This window comes from Lagopus muta, chromosome 3, assembly GCF_023343835.1.
Source record: "Lagopus muta isolate bLagMut1 chromosome 3, bLagMut1 primary, whole genome shotgun sequence".
NCBI lineage: Eukaryota > Metazoa > Chordata > Aves > Galliformes > Phasianidae > Lagopus > Lagopus muta.
In genome coordinates, this window is record NC_064435.1 from 93,257,828 (window position 1) to 93,282,270 (window position 24,443).

The window sequence follows — 24,443 nt, forward strand, 5'->3', positions numbered from 1 at the left end:
GTGTGTCCAAGGATTTGGGCTGCCAAATTTTAGCCATACGTAACACAGTCTAGATATGATCCTTTGTCAGACAAGGGACCTGCCACCCTATATAAAGCCAGAGAGGCTCATCTCTATCTTGTGCACTCAGACAGATTTTATGTACAAATTTTGCTCCTTAGCTACTATCTGTCAGTATTTCCCTAGTTTTCAGAGGTATATAGTTGATTTGAAAAGAATTCGGACTGAGAAGCGAGCTGTATCTCAAGTATCAATTACTGCATGGAACGGATCAAGATCAGGCTCCAAATGTGCATAAAGCTCACAAAAATGATGCTTACTTACACAGCTCTGCCCACATGTACAAAAAGAATACAAAGGGATTCAAAGATTTTAAATCCCTAGAGACAGCAAGATAAAAAGATAAATTTTGTCCTACATGCGTACAGAGCTCCAAAATTTGTGCAATCAGTACAACTCATCAGCACATTCTTCCTTTAGTATTGGTGTGTTAATGAAAACAGCAAGATTAGTCCTAAGACTGAAACCTTTGAGAAAGTCCCTGATTACTTCAATTGCTTGTTAGTTTTCCTTTATGAACAACAGCCTTTATCTGTGTAACTTCTAGTTGAGCTGTGTATATGGTTAGATAGCACCAATTTTTAAAATTTTTTTATTGTTTTGTCTTACAGTTTCTAAAAACTCTCTCAGCCTCAATGTAAAAGCCATGTGTTACAAGCAGCAGAAAATATATTTGCCTGTGCAAGATTATTCCTTGTTTAGAGTTTGTCACTGTTTCCGGATCATTACATACAGTTCAGAAGGAGAATGCTAGCTGCTATATATCCTTAGCTCAATTTTGCAGATCAACTTCTGTACTCAGCATTTCAAATGACATGCACAGTCCCTCCTTCTCTTCCTTCAGTTTTGCAAACTTCTTTCCTGCTATATTTCTCCTTCTCTATGAATGGCAAATTCCTACTTATTTAGCTACAACACTGAACTGATCATTGATGAGTCCAAGAATTATAAAGATGGAATAGATTATGCGAATGCCTAGTCTTCACATGGATGGGTAAAAACACATTTCCCTAAATAAAAAAAAAAATAATAATTGAAGTCATCATATATTTCAACAAGGTATACTGCAATGCAGAGAATGACAATTACAATAATAAGCAACTAAAAATCAAACATAGCTTTACAACTTTTTTCCAAAGACCACCAAAGCATCTGGGAAGAATGAGCTCAAGGAAATGACATGCTGACATTCTGATAGACAGAAGGACAAACTCAGAAGAAGAAAACCACTGCCCACTACAGCAGCCAGCAACTTCATTGCCAGCAACTGATGAGTACAAACACGTACAGCTCTACAGAAGTGCCACTAAGATCAGCTAAGATCAGCATCTCTGAAGAATTTATGGTATTTCTGGAACATTATGATATTACTTTGGTTTGACATGAATAAAAAAACATATAACCCAAATCACCCACACAACTTATTTGGAAATGCAATCTTAACAAGACCTCTGAAATACTATTTGAGAATAGAAACAATTTATGACAACTTTGTTTAATGATTTCATTACAAAGGCATATAGGAAGTTCCAAATCCTGAACTGCATACACAGTTTGAACTATTAACCTATAAAAATTTTTAACTTGATGAACCTATATCTACATCAAGACACTGAGGGTCTTTCAATGAGCAAGCAAGGGGTGTTTGGCTGTCAATTGTATTTGGCACTGATGAGCTGACAGACAGGCAGCTAATTCCTTCTGAAGGCTCAGAAGTTATACCTTGCACGTACATAGCTGACAAGCCTGTGCTTATGGTAAGAGCTATCATGCAGGTGACAGCCAGTCACAGAACTGTGATGGAAAAGACCTAGATATTAGTCGTGCACCGAGAATTTTCTGCTGTCTTTCCCTGCCATATGATAACACAGAACAGGTTTTGAGGGAAACTGCATACAATGGAAACTCTCTGAATGCTGGTTTCTCTTTGAACGCTGCAGATAAGTAGCGGGATGTGATATGAGGTTCCTTAGCAAGTGAGAGGACAGCACAATGAAGAATAACTGCTGTTATGAGAGCTGCAGCCCATGCACAGCTCAACTGGAGATATAGGGTGCAGCAGGAACATTTCCCCACTGCAGGCCTCAGTACACTTAGAGGTGGAAAATCATTCAAAAGATGGTGCGTGCATCCAGGTCCTACCACACCAGATCAGCCTGCTAGTCTTACTCACTAGAGCGAAGTTAAGGGGACCAGGATATCTGGATGGTGTGCTAGGCGATACGGTTTAGTAGCTCAGTGGTAGTAATGGTGATAGCAGGACAGTTGGACTAGATGATCTTGTGGGTCCTTTCCAACCTTGTGTTTCAATGATTCTATGAAAGGAAATTTTCAGCATCTCAGAACAAAGGTGAACAACTGGAGATGTGGTCCAAATGGCAATGATCACTCTCATCGTGTCAGAAGCTCAACAGAGGTAGGCACAGCACTTCTTACGTTGATGTCAGACATGTCTTCAGCAGAACATGTAACACCAAAATCACTTAAAAACTTAACTGCTGCTCTACAGCAAGACAGGACTGCTTTATATCCACCTGCACAATTTTACAGCTCCTCCCAAAGCCTTGAAACCTCTCACAAAAGAGTCAAGTTCTAAAATGAAACATGCTTTCTTACAAGCCCGTTCAGTGTAAGAAAAACGCTAGGAGTGAAACTTCTTAATAGTCTAATTCCCATCTTATATATAAAATTCAGTTTTAGAAAAAATACTAAAGTTTAGAGATAAAGGATAAATTAAAGTAGTCAAAGAAAAACAATACTTTTATGTGTTTAAGTGATATAACTGAGGGAAATCAACTTTGAAAATTATTACAAGTTTTGGCCTCAGAAAGTCACAGAGAATGACATCATAACATGCATTTAAACAAGGCAGCATATTAGCTAGAGATGTATCAGCACTGCCATACAAATACAATTCATAAATCTAATTATAAGTTGATAATTATAGAACAGAAAGAGTGTGTTCATACCATGTCTATTAAGCATTTTCATAACCATTGAACCTCGAAATGTAATAGAAAAAATAAAGAGAAAATGCTACAGCTACAGAACTGCCTGTAAATATCAGTGGTTCTGTGGGATTTAAAGAAGAAAGACAAAAGGAAAGAGTGCTGTTGTAAATATATCCACAGCTTTTAATTACAGATATGAAGTAGAGCCTACTAAATCTATAGAAGCCTTCTAAAGCACATGCAGTTTGCTCAGTAGAATAGCTGAACTGGATTCTCACTAAAATGCCCAATCTGGATTTTAGAAGGCAATGCATTCAACCTTCTGTTTCCAGTCATCAGGACAGATTAACCACAATTTTAGTTAATGTCTTTGACCTAAAAACCTTTCAAAACTGAGTCTTCTTTGAGACATAACAATACAAATGGATGCTTGATCACTAAGTGATGCTTTAAAAGGTTTCAATAATAGAAACATCCAGCTAAAGCAAGAAGCAACAGAGTGTGTAGCAACAGAACCATCACCACAAGTTCTCTATAGTGCAGTGTCATTTCCATCTCTTCACTTACTATGGCATGCCATGCCTAACAGAGATGAAAAAATGAATCCATTCTATAGACTTTATTTAGATAAAGTTCCCTGACACAATGGTGATAATCCTTCTTAAAGGAAAATGGAAACACTTGTCATCTAATCCTTGATGAGCCAAGCACATCAGAGGAATTGGCTTAAAGATTTCCCTTCCTTTGTCTCTGGGAATATGTAAGCCATGTTTTTTGTGATGGCATAGATCTGCTATCACTTTCATCACTTAAATGAGGCAGAATACTTTCTGAGTCTTTAGCAATATCTTGGTATGAAGCTGGTGTGAAGGGGGAGTCAGAACTGTGATTATTTCACAATGATGATACGACTGCTTAAAGGACCTACATCTGCTTTACAGAATCCTAGTTAGTTTCATGCACATAGAGTTTAACATTCCCCCTTCTCACTCAGCACTACACAAGTCTATTTGACACAATTGCTCATAAGTGAATATAACTTAATAAACAACATCCACAAACCTTACTACAAAAAAGTAACATCTCTTAACCATTGGTTTGCTGCCCTCAGATAGATAAAATAAGTTATGATGCTTTAATTTCTGTCAATAAGTCACTGGCACTCCATCACATGTATAAAACCTAACAGAACAATACAGCACATTTATTAAAAATACAAAAGGAAATATACCTTCAGCTTCACAAACACAAAGAAAAAAATTTACCTTATCTCCTCATTAAACCACTGCAACTGAAATACCAAATGAATTCTCTTCAGCACCACTTGCCCTTTACCTGGCAGCTGGACAAATCAGCAAGCAAGTCAGAAAGACTAGACAGAACAGCGGGCACAATTTTTTACTGAGTATCACACTGAAAGGCACAGGGGATTGCAAAGGATCTTGGCAATTTCTGCTTCCTTTACTTTCACTCCATTCACACTCTACTCAAACTGCTATGTGTTAGAGCTTCCCTCTCTCTATAGGCTCATTTTTGCTGACCATCGTGAATTAGCTATACACATGGAAAGGAGCATTCCACCCTTCACCGGGCACCCCATTCCCTTTTATTTTGTGTAACAGTTAGGTTACATTAGTATATATGGAAAATCTATGCAACAGCACAAAACATTCTGCGTATGAATTCATTCAGTATGAATGCTGATGAAGCTCAAGTTGTAGTGACAGTGCACATCACTGATAACCATGGCCTGGCAGCAGCTCAAGACAGTTGCATGTGACAGGAAGCTCAGGAGCAGGCAGGTCAGCCTTCTGCCTGCTGGAACAGGAGAGGTAGCTCAGCAGTGAGTGGGAGCAGGAGCACTAGCAAATGCCAACAGAATATTCATATTATTTCAGGAAAACCTAACTACCTGAAGACATTTATCTAGGTGCACACTTCAAGGGAAAAATAAATCTGTTGTGTGAAAGTAATATTCTATCTTTATTGCTCTGTATCTCCACATGGCAAAGGAATTAACATATTTTTCAAGAACTTTTACCATTGTTTCTTGTTGCTATAATCTGCAGTAATACACCCTCTACTTCTCGAGCTGGTGCTATGAAACTACACCTAACACAGGAGTCAGGCAGTAATGCAGCTCCTGTTTTCACTTTAAGCACCACCACAGTGAGAGGCAGAGCCCATCTAAGTCTGTAAGTTACTTCACATCCAAAGACCCAAAGACACCAAAGGGAGCTAAAAACACCTAATAACCAATGGGAGCATTACGGAGTTGGATCCTACAACACTCTAACACACACAAACACATCCAAGGGATAGTGCTTTACCTTAACCTTGTAGTAAGCCTTGACTTCAGGCAGGATGGAGTCGAAGTCACCACTGATGTAATCAGGCAAGAAGCTGAAAGAAAAGAAATGAGCAATGAAATGAAAAACTTAATTTTATTTTTTCAAGAGTTTCAAGGAGTAGAAGCATTAATCTCTCAAGGGCATAGGAGACAGTTACAAGAAAGTTAAAAGAGCAGCTGACACAAAATAATGTCACAGACAAACAAACTGTGTCCCTTTTCTGCTAAAGGAGCTGCACACTGGCAAGGTGTTTACACATCTCCAGAAGTCTGTAAGGCAATACTTGTACCTGCAAGTTCTCTCAAATATCTTTGTAGTGTATCATACCAGAAAACTACCTGAACAATCACAGAATTGTAGAATCATTACAGCTGAAAAAGACTTCTAAGATAATCATGTTCAACTGTACACCTATCAGTAATATTGCCCACTAAATCATAGTAATAACATTGCCCATTAAATCCCTAAGTGCCACATAAAATCATGATGGTGACTCTACCACTTTCCTGGGCAGCCTGTTCCAGCACCTGAAACAAGTTTATCTTTGTGCTGCACATCAAGTCTTTGCAGATAAAACATGTCAGGAGATGGTGATGATAGATCTTGAACAGCTGATATCTCACAAATGAGGTACTTTTTCCCTTTTCCCTCTCCTTCCTCCTATTTACATATTTATTACAAATCCTTGAGCAAGGTAAATTCAGTGCAGCATCTTGGAATTTGGACAGCAATTACAGATACTGGAGTCTGAAGTCAGGGGCAAAGAATAATAATGGTTCAAATGAGACTAAGGAGCCATGACAGAAGTCATCTGAGACAGGAGTTTTCTGTAACAAAATAAAGGTCTTCAGCAAAGGTCCCAAATTGGTTTCTTTCACTTTCAAAACACAGAATCATACAATCATAGAAACATGAAGGTTTGAAAAGATCACTAAGATCAACCCACCACTACTATGCTCACTAAACCATGCCTTTCAATGCAAACATCTACCTTTTTCTTGAAAACCTCCAGCGGTGGTGATACTATCCACCTCCCTGGGAATCCTGTTCCAATACTCCACCACTTTTCTGGAGAATAAATTTTTCCTAAAGTCCAACCTGAACATCCCTTCACACCATTAAGCCATTACCTCTTGTCCTATCACTAGCTACCTGTAAGAAGAGGCTGACCTCCAGCTCACTACAACCTCTTTCCAGGTAGTTGCAGAGAGGGACATGAGCTCTCTCCCGATTCTTCTCCAGACCAAACAATCCCAATTTCCTCAGCCACTTCTCATAAGACATGCTCCACACCCTTCACCAGCTTTGTTGCTCTTCTTTGGACACAGTTCATGGCCTCATGGACTTTCTTGTAGTGAGCAGACCAAAACTGAACACAGTTTTCAAGGTGCAGCCTCCACAGTTCTGAGTGCAGAGGGACAATCACCTTCCTAATCCTGCTGACTACACTATTTCTGACAAAGGCCAGGACTCTCTCTCCAAGAGCTTGTGTTCATGGTTTTTAAGCATATCACTCTGTGATAAAAGTCCCTTGGCATGAACCTCCAGATCTGCTCAAGGCTTATGCTGAAACGGCGGTTTTGCTGGCTTCTAAACCTGCTGCTGATCCCATGATAGTTTTTATTGACATGATAAGGTTTAAGAGCTTTTGTGGACTGTCAAAGTACTGTAAATAATCTTCTCAGTTTAGCATGCAAGGATCATAGAATCATAGAAGCATACAATTGCAAGGCCTCAAAGGACCTCAAAGGACCTCAGAAAAAAGGACCTCAAAGATCATCCAGTTTCAATCCCTCTGCTGTGTGCAGGTCACCAACCAGCAGACCAGGCTGCCCAGAGCCACATCCAGCCTGGCCTTGAATGCCTGCAGGGATGGGGCATCCACAGCCTCCTTGGGCAACCTGTTCCACTGCATCACCACCCTCGGGGTGAAAAACTTCCTCCTAATATCCAACCTAAACCTCCCCTGTCTCACTTTAAAACCATTCCCCTTGTCCTGTCACCATCCACCCTCACAAACAGCCGTTCCCCCTCCAGTTTATACGCTCCCTTCAAGTACTGGAAGGCCACAATGAGGTCTCCCCCAAGCCTTCTCTTCTCCAAACTAAACAAGCCCAGTTCCCTCAATCTTTGTTCATAGGAGAGGTGCTCCAGTCTCTAATCATCAAATGATGTGCAACCTTCTTCTAGCTAAACCGAGTTTTTGAAGTTTGCTAATCTTGTGTCATGTAGAAATGTATTCAATACAGTTCTTATTCTCCTAGTGATTTGCTTCACAAAAAATCTGATGAATAGTAGGATCAGTCTGTTTTGCCACTGTGATATGCTCCAATTCACTAACCATGATGCCCATTTTCTCTCATTCTCCTGTGCTGAAGAGAATACAGGATTGCTAACACTTTTTCTCTGAGAAAAAGTTCTTCCTTATGTCCAACCTAACCTTCTCTGGTACAACTTGTATCCATTTCTTCAGGTCCTGCTCGTTGCCTGGGAGAAGAGGCCAAACCCCTCCTCATCACAGCCTCCCTTCAGGAGGTTGCAGAGTGCAGTGAGGTCTCCCCTGAGCCTCCTCTTCTCCACACTGAACAATCCCAGCTCCCTCAGTCGCTCCTCATAAGATTTGTGCTCCAGACCCCTCACCAGTTTCATTGTTTTTCTCTGGACGTGTTCCAGGGCCTCAAAGTCTTTCTTGTAGTGAGGGGCAAACATCAGCACCCCCAGATAACAAATAAAGAGGGGAAATACCTCAGGTACATATTGAAAAAGAAAGCAACAGCAAATCATACTAAAGTATCTTTGAGGATACTTCGCAATAAATAGTTTTCACTTCTTTGCTTTTGGCAGAGTTTTGTATTTACTCCAGAATACAGAATAGTCCAGGAGAACAGGCCCTGGAGAATCACACTGTCAAACTTGCTACAGGTGAGTGGAAGAAATGACATCAGAGAAAAGAAATCAGAAGGGCCTCTCCATAAAGTCTGTAACATCACCCCTCATTGAAAGTATGAATTAAAAGCAGGTATTTTATTAGTCTTTTCCTCTGAACTCTCTTTCATAAAGAACTCTGCATCATAACTGTATATGAGATGATCACTTCTGTCAGTGACGTATATAGCACACATCCTTTAGTAGAGGAAGTTATCTTTTTGCCCAAGATGGAAAAAGATATCTATAATTCCTTTCCAAAATTCCTCTTAAATTTTCATATCTGAATAGTCTAGTTGATGCATTCTAAGGCATTTTAGAACCATGTGTTAACAGTCTCATTTACCTACTAAGTAGCACTCTGCATATTAGGCTATGATCAGCTTACCTGGCTTGATTCTCTACTGCTTTATGCTGACATTTATCAGGAACAAGCCAACTCCATAATCCTGCTGGGGCTGAACATTCACTCTAGATCAGCACAATCTAGGCCCTTCCTAAAGCTGTTAAGAAGCAGAACACCAGGTACTAAGAACAGAAAAACTTCAGAGGTTTGATTCCCTTTGCTTATTGGTTTTTTCCTTTTATTTTTAATTATTGTTATTTTTTTGCTGTTGTTCCAGGTCATTACAGACATACATCAGCCATCTGATAAGTCTGGAGTTTTGAGTGCCAGAATTGCTGAAGGCACTTCTATAGCAGATTTATAAGAAAAGCGAAGAAAAATAAGTAAGCAAATTTCCTATATCAATCTTTCAAAGGTTCAACTAGGTTACCAAAAACCCTAGCACTATCTATTTCTCATAAGTCTTGAGACCAACCCAAATGGGGCATTTATGCAAACTATATAACAGCTCAGTGTTGACTGAACAGAACACGTTGGTGTACTGATGGACAGTCAGCTGGATATGAGCCGGCAGTGTGCCCAGGTGGCCAAGAAGTCTGATGGCATCCTGGCTTGGATCAGAAACTGTGAGATGAGCAGGACTAGGGAAGTAATCCCGCCTCTGTACTCAGCACTCGTGAGGCCTCATCTCGAATACTGTGTTCAGTTTTGGGCACCTCTGTACAGAAAGGACATGGAGGTGCTGGAGCAGGTCCAGAGAAGAGCAACAAGGTTTGTGAAGGGCTTGGGGAACAAGTCCTATGAGGAGAGACTGAAGGAACTGGGGCTGTCTAGTCTGGGGAAAAGGAGGCTGAAGGGAGACCGTACTGCTCTCTTTCAATACAGTTAGAGCGGGGTTGGACTCTTCTCACTGCTGACAGGTGAAAGGACGAAGGGAAATGGCCTTAAGTTGCGCCAGGGTAAGTTCAGGATGGATATTAGGAAACACTTCTTTACTTTAACAACCCAAGAAAGGGCTGTTAAGCACTGGAATAGACTCCCCAGGGAGTGGTTGAGTCAGTATCCCTGGAAAAAAAAAAAAAAAAGATGAAAATATCAGTAGAGTCTGTGCACCCAGTTCTGTAGTACTGGACAGGGAATTTAAAGGAAAATACTTCAGAGAAGTAAATGAATATTCTTTCCAGCAGAATGATTTCTTTGAGGACGGAAATTAAAATTATGCAAGTCTTTATTTTTCTCCTCTATTTCATAGCAGGTTTTTTATTTCATAGGAGGTACTATATGTATGCAGTATCTATGCAGTATATATATGCACTATCCCAGGCAATTAACATGAAAAGAAAAAAGACTGATAAAAAGAATAGTCCAAGGGCCAAGTATGTAAGACTGAAAGAACTATTCAACCAAGGTATAACAATCAAGTTTTCCCTGAATTATATGCAATAAGAATATAAAGGTTTGCAGAAGAGATGAATGGGTTACAAGAGAAGTTAAAGTTCTAACATTGCCTCATCACTCCCTTTGTGTCTCTTCAAAAAGAATCACCAGTATCAGAGAACTACTTGCTGCAAGTCAGATTTCTGTCTGTACTCTAGATTTAAGGTGTGCATACATGGCTCTGCAAGCAATCAGTAGAAGAGACATAGGCAATACACACAACAGTTAGTAATGCTTGACAGACTTCAGTCCGAGTATCAGCAATCCGCACATCAAACTTTTCACAGAAGACAAAGGAAGAAATTCTAAGTTAATTCCCGCTTCAATGCTACTTCTTTCCTTCTAACTCAACTTTGCTGTGAAGGGCAAGAAGAAATCAAGCTTCTCCTGTCCTCCCCCGTACATTTGGTTGTTCATCTGCTGGCAAATATGTGCCAGGTTCTGCTGTACGAATAAAAAGGTTCATAAATTTATAAGTTTTGTCTCACTTGTTTACTCTGAGAGTCAACCTTACTGTATTTATTAAACTTCTTATCCATGAATCCTTGGTCACAACAACTGAAAATCCTAAGTACAAGTAACAATGGGTGTTTAGCAACCTGGAATTACACTGTGTTTGATGGTCCCACTAGAAAATGATAAACCATTGGAATGCATTTATTTTGCACCATAAAACCAGCTGCATAAACACTTCTGGGGCAGAAACCCAGGATTTTATGGACTTAAATGCCATTAGAGGAAACAAGCACTATTCCTCCTTCAGACCTATTTCCTCACCTAACATGTACAATTCTTTACAACTTCCGTACTTGCCTTTGGTCGTGTATGATGTCCTACCATTAATACAGAAATAATTTAAAAGAAAAAGTAGACAGCCTATTTTATTCCTCATTCCACTTCACGAATGCAAGCAGATTTTCTGTAAGAAATAAAGAGGACAGTTTGTTTCAGCCCTTGGTGAGAAGCATCAGATGGTCCCTGTCAACCTCTCTCAGGAGCACAGTAAGTTTTTCAAGAGGTTGCTGCAAAGCCTTAGCTCTGATGGAGACCTAAATGAGACAGATTGAAAGCTGAGCTATGAATCAGAGGAATAAAGACCAGTGGGCTTAAGAAAATAGGGTGTTTTAGGCTGCTTGTGTATTTTTAAAACTTGTGACTGGGAAAAGCAATTAGACACACAAAGCAGAAAAAGCATTCAACTGCCTGCCACTACGTGACTCTCAGAGCTGCTTTCTCACTAGCTGTCATCCAAGATGAAATGACAGTTATGGTTGAGAGTGCACCATTGTTTTCTGCCCTTACACACAACAGGGGTTTTCAAGGAAGAAGCAATAGTTTGAGTTCAGCTTTAGCTGATCGTTTTGTTCCCACCAGTTCAACCCTTTACACCAAATAACCTTCATCTTCAGAGGACCTGAGCAAAAGTTAAAAGTTACTAACGGAAATATCAGCCATCTTTTGGATATGAAAAAACATTCATAACTGAAAACTAGTAAAATACACTAATTTGGCCTTTTATCAGTAGTTGAGCATATACATACCTCTACAGGGAGTTCAGGTTATGTTCACTGCTACCACATGGCCAGTACCATGTACAAAGCAGACAGCTTTTCACTGACTGAATAGATCCCATCCCCAACATCTTACTTTTATTTAGAAAATATGACTTTCATAAGTTCATGTTTATTATTAACATACCTGTCCTGATTTCCTTCTGTGACGTGGTATAGACGATTAGCACCTCCATCAGCACAAGCTCTCAGTGCAGCTGCAAGTGAAGAAAGAGAGCATCAATATATGTTTATTTTAAATTAAAAATCTTAACCACTTCTGTGGTTTGACTTTACACTTCTTTCTCTAAGAAAAAAAACATTTTAATGGCTTTTATCAGCCAAATGCCTATCTTCACCCAACTATGTCACTGCACTTTCCAAATAGCTGCCTTCTGTCTAACCTAGTGCCCATACACCTTTAACTGAATAGGAGAGCAAGTATTCAAAATCTGAACAGGGAGCATCCGCCACATACGGGCATATACTTGTCTAAAGAAACTGAAACTTGCATCTTTTATCTAACAGTCCTCCTTCAGCCGAAAAGTTACTAAAGACTTGCATAAAAACTAGCAAAAAAGAGGTAAGGCATTATAAATGCTATTTATTATCACCCGAATGGCATCAAAAGTGATACTTTCACTACAGTTCCCAGACTGCTCTACAGACTGTTTGAATTATTTGAAATAAAGTCAGGGGCTAACACTGAACACTAAATCTTGAATGATCCTGGTACAAAAGGAATAAAACCACAATCATTTTCACTGCTTATACAACTTGTGTCTGCAAAGAGCACGCACCACTAATTCCAGCTGATTTAAACAAACACAGATGTGCCTTTGTATTTTGGTTCCTTTATTTAGATTTTAGAAAAAAGATTTTAGAAAAAAAGTATTCTAATGCTATCACTATATAATCAGATATAAATTAGTGTACTTTATTCATGAGCATGTCCATTAAGGATAATTCAGCTAACCTGCAGTTCTTAGGCAAGAACTTTTATATATGATAAGGTAATTAAGACTGAAAATGACCATGAAAATAATAGTCTTTATCAGCTCTGTTCAGAGATGCACAGGTCAGATAACTGTAGTGCTCACTAGTTTAGAGCGTCCCTTACAGTCCTGAGAGCAGGGAGATGGGCTGGTAGATCAGAGAGGGCTGAAAGATGGAGTATTTGGGGGCTGGTAGTGAAAAGGTGAGGAGAAAATAAAGGAGAGACAAAGAAAAGGAACAGCCTGCCAAAGTTTGGGGAAAAAAAGACATAAATAATCAAATCAGATACTTTCTGCCACTGAGAATTCATATTTCAGCTAAAGCTACTTTCCTTTGATGTCAGTTTCTCAATTGGAATGGCCTCTCAACAGTGACACAGACCTAGCTTTTTCCTCTTGGTACTCGTGGCTTCAAGCTATGGCAGGGGAGATTCAGGCTGGACATTAGGAAGTATTAGTTTTCAGAAAGGGTGGTCAGGCACTGGAATGGACTGCCCAGGGAGGTGGTGGTGTCACCAAGCCTGGGGGTGTTTAAGGAAAGGTTGGATGTTGTGTTGAGGGACATGGTTTAGTGGGAGCTACTGGGAATAGGTGAACGGTTGGACTGGATGATCTTGAAGGTCTTTTCCAACCTTGGTGATTCTATGATTCTATGATTCAGTAGGAAATCTGGCCTACCTCTCTAGCTTAGTAATCATCTTTGCCAGGCTATACAAATTGGGACAACAGAGTTCATCGGACTGCACTTCTGTATCTAATATCTTCTTTAAGCCACTCCTTTTTATTTGGCTGCTGAATTCCCAGCACAGGGAATGTTCCTTGTGTTAAACCCACTACCCAGTACAATGCAACCTTGGCTCAGGCTTCTTGGAAAAAAAAGAAACAAAGGCAGAGTGGCACAAAAGCTGCTAGCCATCACATGGGTAGGTTGGGGTACAGCAGCTTCTTTCCTGCAGACAACAAAACACTACATGGCTGGAGAACTAGCATGAAACTTCTCAGCATCTTTTCTATCAATGCCCCTGCTCCAACAAGACCTATTCTCTCTTATCCACTTCTGTACTCACATCCACATAATTACAGTGCTCACTACTGTAAGCACTAATGTTTTCAGTTTCTTTGTACAGATTATGCTCTTTTTTTGCTTCCTCATTCTACTTTTCTCATTCCTTCCAGCCACCAAGCACAACCATATCAACAATCCAAAGTCAAGCAGATTTGATCCTGACATATCAGAATGTCAACGGTTTATGGGCTGGTTCAGCCTGGTTCTGTGACTAGTGGGGTGAGGGGATTTCGCAAAATCCATGTCTCCAGAAAAGGGAAACAGGGGACCCCAAAATAATTAAAAACAGCAGCAACAATCTGAGGAGAAACAAACTGGCTTCCTAAATATAGTATCGGAATGCAAGATAACACACTATAATACAATATAATTAGAATTGAAGCTAAAAAATCAAATATAACGAGAGAGAGTGTCCGAAAGGTGGATAGGCCTCACCACAACGCTGAGGTGAGATGCGCATTCTGGTTGAGCAGCAGGGAGGAGAGCCTGATTAAGAAAGAGAGCATCAGATGACCTTGCCAGGGGTTGTATCTCCTCTCCGACTGCAGAGCCCCCTGGGGTGTGTAATTCTTCTCTTCTGGACACATGCCTGGAACTGGAGCATTAACACCTTAACTCCCAGTGCACTACGTGATGTTATGATGTGGAATATGATAACCAAAAATCATAAAGCCATGACACAGATGAAATAATTTCTAAATTATAGTTGCTGTCCAGCTGCTTACAATGGTTCTTGATGATGAATATTAACATCATCAGACAAGAAGAACATAATTTTCCTCTCCTGTGTTTGACTGGAGCCTTTAAAATTCTCTCTAATCTTGAGCTTATAGTGGAAACAGCAGGTATGATGCATCTAAACAAGGCTTAGGACCTAACCATTACGAAGTTTCTTCTCTCTCCTCAAGCTACAAAAGCAAGATATTCATTGTAATCAAAACCATAAGAAGTCTGAAGGAAAATTATTTTCTAACTCCAGGAACTAAATCACACTTCATTAGCCACACAGAGACACTCCTTCTAAGGACAGTGATTTTTTAAGTATTCGCTCATATTTAAAACAAATGAGTTGCTTACGACTTGCAGAAAGATGCAGACAGCGAGAGAAAAAATGTCTCAGTTACTGAAAGATAGCCAGAACTACCTTTATCCGAATGGACTCACCAGAAGGTATGCCTGACCTAATACTGCATCCAAGCTTACGAGCTTAACAGCATATGATCAAAACCCAAACCAAACTGGGTATTATGAAAAAAGAAAAAAAAAAATCAGCATTCATTCAGACTGGTACATGTAAAATACCAGACTCTTTCTATGACCTAAAGGTGCCTGACAACAGGTCTATGATAGATGTACATTGTTCACATGGAGATAAGACTACTATTGATTTCTCAAAACAGTTGCCATACATAGTGCTGTGGTTTGGTGATTTTTTGTTGTCAGTATTCCGCATCAGAACATCATGTGAACCAGTGGGAGTTAAAGAGTTCATGTTCCGGTTCCATTTACTGCCCCTTCTGGGCATTTTGAGTATTCTGATGAGAGGGGAGGGTGGCATTCCAGGAGGACCTGGCAGACAGAGGAAGATAGATGGACTCTGGACCCAGCAGCTCTCCCAAAGAGATTCCCCCTCAGTTCGCTGCAAAGAAGGGCACGTGCCTCCCTTGCACTAACATGGGGGCTCACACTTTGGGCACTCTGATCTCTCTCTCATTTTGTTTGATTTTGCTGGATTTAGTAAATCACCATTCCTCCTCAGATAGTTGCCGCTGTGTTTCTTGACTGACTGCTGAACTCCAAGAGGGAAGAATAACTTACGTGGTCAGCCAAAACAAAGAGCGTCCTGCCCACACCGTCTCTTTTGGATCCAGAGGGTATTACATCATTACTGGAGAACCCTCAGATCTGCCAGGTACCTTCCGTGCCATCTAGCTTATTCCAGTCAGAAAGCACGGAGTTGGTAAAAATGTTATTTAAATGTTATTGTTATTTAACATATTAAACTGAACACCATCCAGTTAAGTTCATGTTAAGGAGGAATCATGTCAAGTATGTACCGGGAGCTCGCTGTACCTCTGAAAGAGTTTCAGACAGGCAGAGTGAAGGAAGGACCAAGGTCCTTCTGAGTAAAGTTGGTCATTTTAAATGGTGTCTCTTCTGATGGGAATCTATGAACTATTTTCCTTCAACAACAGAGACAAATATTAGGCCTGCTAGTGAATACAAAACTATTCTAACATAACAAAAATACTGAAAGCAAAAAGAACCTCTTTTAGTAAATACAAAAAACTTCCTGTAACTGTGAGACAGGCTATGAACAGCATAGCAAACACAGAAAGAGAAGTCCCAGCTCTGAGTTTTCACAGAAGAAAGGCAAGTATCACAAACTGAATAGTCCTGAAGATCCAGGACGGGAATAGTCCGTACAGAACAGGTACAACTCTTGCATGTTGAGTAAGACCAGGGTACAAAAAGGGTACAATAAAAGACATTTATACAAAACACCAACACCAGAAGAAAAAAAAGAAAAAGAAGAAAAAAAAAGCATAAAATATGTTACATTCCCCAATTAGTTACTGCAAGGGAAATAAAGCAATTTTTCATTTCTTTAAATTTTTTTAATTAACCCAAGCTTTTGCCCCAGTTCAAATTTATAAAACTGCTCTAAGTATATCCCCATGTTTCTTTACTAATCTTACTTAACTCCTCTAGCTATGCAATGTTTCCCTTACTGATTCAGTAATCTGGTTACCATAATTAACCTGCCAGCATGATCACCACATAAAACAATGCTGCATAATTAATGACTAGGAATCTTATGTATAAAAAACAATGCATTTGGCTTGCTTGACACATTTGGCTACTACTTTTTTTTGTCACAATATTAATAAAAACATCAATTACCAATAGCAAAATGCATAATCCGTATTTATGTGTTTTCTCTTTTTCTCATTCATCTTGAAGAAACCGTGATAATATATTTCACAAATCCACAGATTTGTACAGTTGCAGAACGCTAGCCAGAAGATACATTTGCTCAAACTACTGCCTCCCACCCGTGTATTTCTACCTGTTATCAGGATTGTATGCAATAGCTGTTAGATAGTAAATACTATTCAGTGCAGACATTCTTATTTTGGTATCTCCGCAGCTCTTTTAGCCAATCATCTCTCTGTTAGTCCATACACGTTTTCTACTTTGCAGCTGGACACTGCTCTTGCTAAGAAGCTGTTTAAATATTTTAATTAGGTCTATGGTTAAGTTCACTTGAACTGAAAAGGCTTGGCTTCTGTCACTGCTATTTTAAATGTGCAAGAGCCCATGGGGCTCTGAATGAAGGCAGCAAAAAGTCACCTGCTGCCAATATATTATATGGTTCCAAATTAAATAAATATACAGATGCTTGTCAAGATGCTATTACAGGTGAACTTTCATGCTGCTGCAAGATAGTAGTAATGGAGTCAACCTTCTGCAGGTGTACAAAGCGCTTTGTAGGAGTAGGAATATCACCAAATAGGAATTCCAATAGGAATTTCACCAAAAATTCCATCTTCTGCCAATGGTGCTGTATGGTTTTACATACACATTTCCAGCACAGGAACGAATTTCAGTTTTCACAAATGCTGTGCAAAGCAATGGCTGTTACCCTTGAACTGACTGCAAACACTAGAAAGGTCCATCCACTGCTGATGTTTTGTAACTGACCTCCCTGCAGTCTGTATCAGTTGGGACATGAAGGCCCAGCATGCGTAGCCAATGCCAGAGCAGACAGACTGCTTCTTCTGTACAGAACAGATTCTGAAAGATCTGCTGCACACCTAGGAATGTACCTCTAGGTTTCCTACAAAACTGGTGCACATCTTTAATCGCTCACTTGGAGCTGTAAGCATCACATAAATATCAGGTAAGCAGAGGCAGGATTCATTAAGCAATTAAATACAGGAACACAAAGAAGGAAACAATGCCCTGATGAATTTGAAAACAGTATTCTCAGCCCATTTGTTCAATCCTATGATAACACAAACATAGAAATGAAACAAAGGGAAAATTCATCAGTTTTAACCACAGACAATAGCCTCCTCTGCATTTTAGCAAAAAACTAAGCTACACAGTCCTCAAATCAAAACCTTGCTTGAATAACAACAACAACAAAAATTGTAAAAAATAAAATAAAATAAAAATTGAAATCTCAATGTTCACTATAGAAAAAAAGAATAGAAGATTAGGTCAATACTTTTTCCAAACAAAACAGTACCAAAAGCAGTACCCCTCAGCTGCAAGCAAAAAGAAACCCAAATATCAGTAAGCATATCAGGAGTAATGTGCTGACAAAGAGAGACAAGAAAGCAACTTTGTTTTCACAAGATTGAGTTTCTGGACTGTCTTCAGGTACAGTTCCGCACAGAGTTCATTACAATTACTCATATTCAAGTTTGAAGTAATCTCTTTTCAGTGTTAGATTTAATATTCCATAACTCTCATGGAGTGCATGACATCCCCTTTTTCTCCCCGCCGTCCTTCTCGGAGTCTGTCAGATGAGGAGCTCTGGTGTCCACCCAGCTGCTGTGGATCCCTGGCTGAAACATGCTCTGCAGGCCCAGCCCTGGGAGTGCCCCTGTGCTGTGCTGTGCTAAACCAAGGGGACGGAGCTCAGGCATAAAGCAAAGTACATGTTACCGTCATTTACACTAACAGCTATGTGACCTCATGATGAGGCTGTGTGTTCATGCCTCCACAGGCACAAATCAGGAGGAAGTTTATTCTTTTCATTTTTCCCTTTTTATACTCCCTGCTTGAAAAATGTCAGTAAACCAATAATTTAATCAGCTTCTTGCTTTACCCTGCTGAAATGTAAGGAAATGTCACAGTCTTTTTCAGACTGGAATTAAAGGTCTCCACTGTCCCAGTTCTGCATCCTGTTGCTAGCAGGCTCCTGATGCCAGGAACTGCCTGGAGAGCCACAAAGCTTCCCTCTTAGCCACACATGGGAGCTGGGCTGGGTCCCAGTTCCCCCACTGACTGGGAAGTGTCCCTGCAGAGCAGGGCTGGGCCTGGACTACGTGGTTCTGCTCTGGGACACGAATAGCAAAGACCTGACGCCCTCAGCCAGCAGCCCAGCAGGGTGTTGGGCCACAGCCCCAGCCTCCAGCTACTCTACATGCATTTATTCTCACACTCTGTAAGAGAAAGATCTGCTACAAACTTTAAAAATATTGTTTGGAACATCAGCCATTTTGCTCTTGCTGAAACTCATTTTTGATAAATGTAGTAGTAACATCTCAGGAATTACATTAAGTTTCTATTTAATACTAAAGTAGAATTGTGTTAGCATGCTAGACTATGCATATCCCTGCTGATACTGCCTTCGTGATGGAAAAAAAACTGTTATTTTTCTATTACTGAAATAAATTATTTATTTTGACAGGACAAAATATATTTCAGTGAACCACAAACTGAAAAAAACTGTCATCTAAGAGAATAGCAGTAAAGTCTCTCCTGTTGTGCACTTCCAATTCTTAGCCAGCTCCCGTTTTGTTCATTTTTTTTGCATAAAGTCATTTGATTTGTGGCATACATATATACCATATATTAAAGTTAGCATCTTTCCTTGGTCCTTGACCAAACTATTGAGAAATCTGACAGAAAAAAAGAAGATTGAAATTGACAGATCTAAGTCTTACTGAGAAAAACTCAAGTGTCCCCACTTCAGGATCTCTTCCAATCCCTTTTCTGACCCTGCCTACCCTTACCCTAAGAATAAGAAAGGCCTGGGGAGAGAGAGAAATGGGGAATCAGTTAGCTTACATCCAAACACATTTGTACCTTACTGGCATCATTTTCCAATGTGCTCAGCATCATGCCATTCTCCAGAGCTGCAGGATTACTGGTTTCCATTCATCTTTCATAATGCGGAGTAAGACTGAACCTTCTCCAGCTGGCCCTAATTCGGCTATTTATTCATAGAATCATAGAATCACTGAAGTTGAATAAGACCTCCAAGATCATCCTGTCAAAATGTTCACTTACCACCAATATTTCCCAAATAAACTATGTCCCTTAGTACAACATCTGAACGTTTCTTGAACACCTCCAGGGTTAGTGATTTCACCACGTCCCTGGACAAGACATTTCAGTTCCTGACCACTTTTTTGGAGAAGAAATTTTTCCTGACATCCAAGCTGAATCTCCCTTGGCACAACTTGAGGCTGTTCCCTCTAGTCCTATCATTAGTTACATGGGCGCTCACTACAACCTCCTTTCAGGTAGTTGTAGAGATCAGTAAGATTTATTCTGAGCCTTCTCTTCTCCAGACTAATGTTCCCTCAGCCTCTCCTCATAAGATCTGTGTTCCAGACTCTTTACAAGCTTCACTGCCCTTCTCCGAACATGCTCCAGGACTTTGATGTCCTTCTTGCAGTGAGGGACCCAAAACCAAACACAGTACTCAAGGCGTGGTCTTACCAGTGCTGAGTACAGAGGGACGATCGCTTCCCTGCTCCTGCTGGCAGCACTGTTTCTGATGCAAGCCAGGATGCTGTTGGCTCTCTTGGCCACCTGCACACAATGCTGGCTCATGTTCAGCTGAGCATCAACCAGCATCCCCAGGTCTGTTTCCTCTACACAGGCTTCCAGCCTCTCTGCCCCAAGTCTGTAGTGTTTCATGGGGTTGTAGTGGCCAAAATGCAGGACCCGGCACTTGGCCTTATTGAACCTCATCCCACTGGCTTCAGCCCAATGATCCAGCCAGTCCAGATCCCTCTGTAGGGCCTTGCTACCCCCCGACACATTGACATTTCCAGCCAACTTGGTGTCATCTGCAAACTTACTGAGGGTGCACTCAATCCCCTTATCTAAGTAATCAATAAAGATACAGAACAGGACAGGCCCCAGCACCGACCCCTGGGGAACACCATTTGTGACGAGTCACCAGCTGGATTTAACACCATTCATTACCACTTTCTGGGTCTAGCTATGCATCTAGTTCTCTACCCAGCAAAGAGTGGCTGTCCAAGCCACAGGATGCCAGCTGCCCTATGAGAATACTGTGGAGGACAGGCTTCGCTAAAATCTAGGTAGACTCTGTCAACATTCTTTCCCTCATCCACCAGCTGGGTCACTCAATCATAGAAGGAGATCAGGTTGGCCAAAGAGGACCTTCTTTTCATGAACCATGCTGTCTGGGCCTGATCCCCTGGTTGTACTGCCTGCACTGTGTGATCTCACTCAAGATGTTTTGCTCCATAACCTTCCCTGGCACTGTTTTCAGAAACAGGTCTGTCATTAAGCCCCACTAGCCACTGAATGGAGCTCCCAAATAATGAATCAAAAGCATAATTAGTAATGCTGGTACAGTCATGTTCACACATAATTACTTCATATCAACATGTGCATTTCCAAAGGTGTACCCTAATTTGCTATCATTGATAAGCAGTATGCAGTGCATTTCATGTCATTTTCAGAGCCTTATCAATACGCTTGCTTATGTTGAAGCTGTACATCAAACTACACTTGAAGAGGAAAGGAGCTTTGATGAAAAGAGATTAAACTGTCATATACACTGTGTAAAAAGCAGTGTGGGGATGAGATTTGGGACTAGCTCATTTATTTCACGTGGGTTCCAGCTGCTGGTCTGAAGGTCTGTGTTTTGCTTTAGTGAGAAAACTATGCTCAAGAAGAAGGAAGGGTATATTTTAGAAAAGCAATCAGCAGTCAGTCTGAAGGCAGAATATTTCCCTTTTCAGGTAAGAACTAGCTTTATGACCCATCTGCCCATGGCAGCAGGTGTCACTGTAAGGCAGAGGTATCACAATTAGTAATTTACTGAGGCACAGACAGGACAATAGTAGACAAAGATGCTGTGGTACATAGTAAAAACGTGGAGAAGCTTGACAGCTGGTAGTTATGTACATTTTTTGTGCTAAGTAATTTGGCTGCAAACATGATCAAGCAGCAGAATGGTAGTATACACCTGCTTTAAAAAATAAATAAATAAATAAATAAAAACCCCAACCACGGAAACACTTACTTCTGTGTTAACAGTTTGCATAATGGCATTACGTGTGGTTTTCCATTCACTTCAATTTACTTACAGAGTCCTTTCCACACACTTCACTGCTATTCAGTGCAATCAGAACCCCATGCTTTTTTTCCTTGTAGTTAATTTTTATTTATTTTATTTAATATGAACGGGACTTAGCTTACAAGGTTTTCTGCTTACAACTGACATACTACAGGCCTTCTCTGGGTACTACCTTAAAAAAAGTCAGATGAAGCACAGAGTAAATGGATAACATATCTACAAAACAGACAATAGCCACAGGAAGCAACCTATAAGTTGCTATTTCAAGTGCAGCACCTCTCTCTAACTTGTGTCTGTAGAATATTTGCAGATAAAATAAATCTGAGAAACAATCTCATCATCTCCTTCCATTCCTCTATTTGTGCAAGACCTCTTCTTGTTTCCCAGCTTTACAAAGATCCCAAGCGACGTACCAGATCTCTGCACAATTCCAGGCCAAAATCCCAAATGCAGAATTCAGACACAGATCTTGAACTGGGCTCAGTTTTTAAAACAGATTACTATTTAACAACAAACAAAGCTAAGGAACTCCAATGAGACATATAACCATGGACCTGTCAGGAGCTGAAATTGAGGACTTTTGTTTGGAGAACTGAGTTGTCAAAGGCCGGGAAAAAAAAGAAGTGCCAAGATGATGTATTTCGCTGCAGAGCATGGCCAGCCAACTGCAACTGAGAGCTATGGAGGTGGCAGGCCAGGCAGCCCATGGCCAAGAGAGAGGCCTGAGGCCAAGTCAGATGGTCTGTGGCCAGGATAGAGACACAGGGCCAGGCTGTGTGTGTTTTGGCTGGGTGTGAGTCCTGGGATCAGGACAGGTGTGCTGTGGCCAACAGCAAAGCCTGGGGTCAGACCAGCAGACTCTGCATAGGTTTCGTCAAGGCAGACATCACCCAAGCCTTGCAAGCACTTTTCACTGCTATCTCTGTCTTAAAAGGCAAAAGTGAGACCCAAGCTGAAAGCATGGCCTGAATCAGGAAGGTGCATAGGCAGCTGATTTACCTGTAATGTGAAGCAGCTTTACAAGAGGAAAGAAAATTCTACAGAAAATCCTACAAAGAGAAAGTCTGTAAAAGCTTTCACTTCTCATAAAGCGTAACTTCAAGTTGGTGACTACAGTTCAAGCAGGCACCAATTTTATTTGAACACTGAATTTTGACTGTGTCTTTTTTCGAAAAAAACAGTATTTTATGGCCTGTTGAAATTTGACCTTCCTTAGATTTAAGTAACGAGCTTTCATATTCATAACAGGAATACCCTGTTTGCAATGTCCCTTTGATGAACAAGTTTCAGCAAAATCTGTTTTGAAAACACGTTTAATAGTTAAATCAGAAACCACTTTCAAATCAAACATTTCCGTTTTAAAAGGTGTAATTTTTTAGTTACTTCTTAATGTTTGTGATAATATAGGGAAATGCAACCACAGTGTAGGAAAAAAGAAAAATGTAGCATGTGCAAGGAAAAAGCGTCATTGCTCAAGATGTTCAATATATTCAGTATATTGGGTAGATTTGAAAAAATTCTGTCATTTAGAATATTAAAACATGAGAAATTTCCTTTTTTTTTTTTCTTCTTTATTTACTGTTGTGTGGCAACAGCAAATTTCAAAATAATTTTTATTCCCCTCTTTTGACTATCATCATAGACTATTTTAAGGATTGTTAACATTTTAAACTATCAAACAGCAAAGCAGCCTTAAAAGCAAAATCAGATTTGGTTACCATCACATGTGGTTATCACCAAATTTTGTTAAGTCTCAGAACAGCAGAAAGAGCACAAGACAGAGAGGCTTGTGCTTTTGTAGCCAGACCACATCCCGACCTGACAGGATATCTATAATGAAACATACAGGTTTGTGTTCAATGTCGTTTATTTTCCCATGACTAAGTGACTGCTTAAGAGCTTGTTACACAGAATCTCAAAGATTCACGTATGGGTTAGAAGGGATCTCTGGAGATCATCTACTCCTCACCTCTCTGGAGAAGCAGGTTCCCTAGATTAGGCTTCACAGGAAAGCATCCAGGCAGAAGTTGTCTTTCATGCTAAGCATCTCAAGCTCTGGAAGGAGGTAGCATGACTAAGAATTTGGTTCCCTAGGGAAATTAAGTATGTGCTAAAGCGCTAATGAAATCTGAATTGGTCTCAGTGTACATGCATATAAGGATTACAGAGTAGGAGAGATCTACACAAATGCCTGAATTTAAGCATAAATTCCAGTGATCTACTGACTTCTGTTAGCTGTGTAGAAGAAGAAAGCATGAACTACTTCCTGTACGACAGCAGCATCTGGTGGGTCGCAGAGCTTCCTACCATATATTCTGCACAGCTGTGTCTATTAATAAAATATTGCTTAGCAAGATCTCAGGTTTTTAAAGAGATAACGCTAGTCTGAGAGACATGTCCCCATGCTACACTTTTTTACTGGATCAAATCACTCTAAAACAGTCCACTTTACTAATGATTCGGGTATGTCACACTGTATTCCCCTATTCCCTTCAGAACAGCTTCAGAAACAATTAGTATTATTTTAATACCACTTACTAGGCCAGCCTCTTTTCAGTCTGTAGGGAAATGGCCAGAAACTGGAGCAGAAGAAGTTCTGCACCAACTTGGAAAATAATTTCAAGGTAAGGGTGACGGAGCACTGGAACAGGCTGCCCAAGGAGGCTGTGGAGTCTTCTTCTT

At 40.3% G+C, this 24,443-nt stretch overlaps 1 protein-coding gene across 14 annotated transcripts in view; it reads right to left on the minus strand.

Annotated features, from left to right (window-relative positions):
• TPK1 (thiamin pyrophosphokinase 1) overlaps positions 1-24,443 on the minus strand; it is a 214,438-nt gene that overhangs the window by 128,936 nt on the left and 61,059 nt on the right. For all 14 annotated transcript variants that reach the window (XR_007375793.1, XR_007375794.1, XM_048939505.1 and 11 more), the window contains exons 3-4: positions 11,769-11,838; positions 5,342-5,414 (exon numbers count right to left, since the gene is read on the minus strand). Coding sequence is in view for 12 of the 14 variants with exons in the window: in XM_048939505.1 (XP_048795462.1) it covers positions 5,342-5,414; positions 11,769-11,838 (143 nt within the window). In the remaining 2 variants the exon portion in view is untranslated. The remainder of the gene's footprint in view (positions 1-5,341; positions 5,415-11,768; positions 11,839-24,443) is intronic.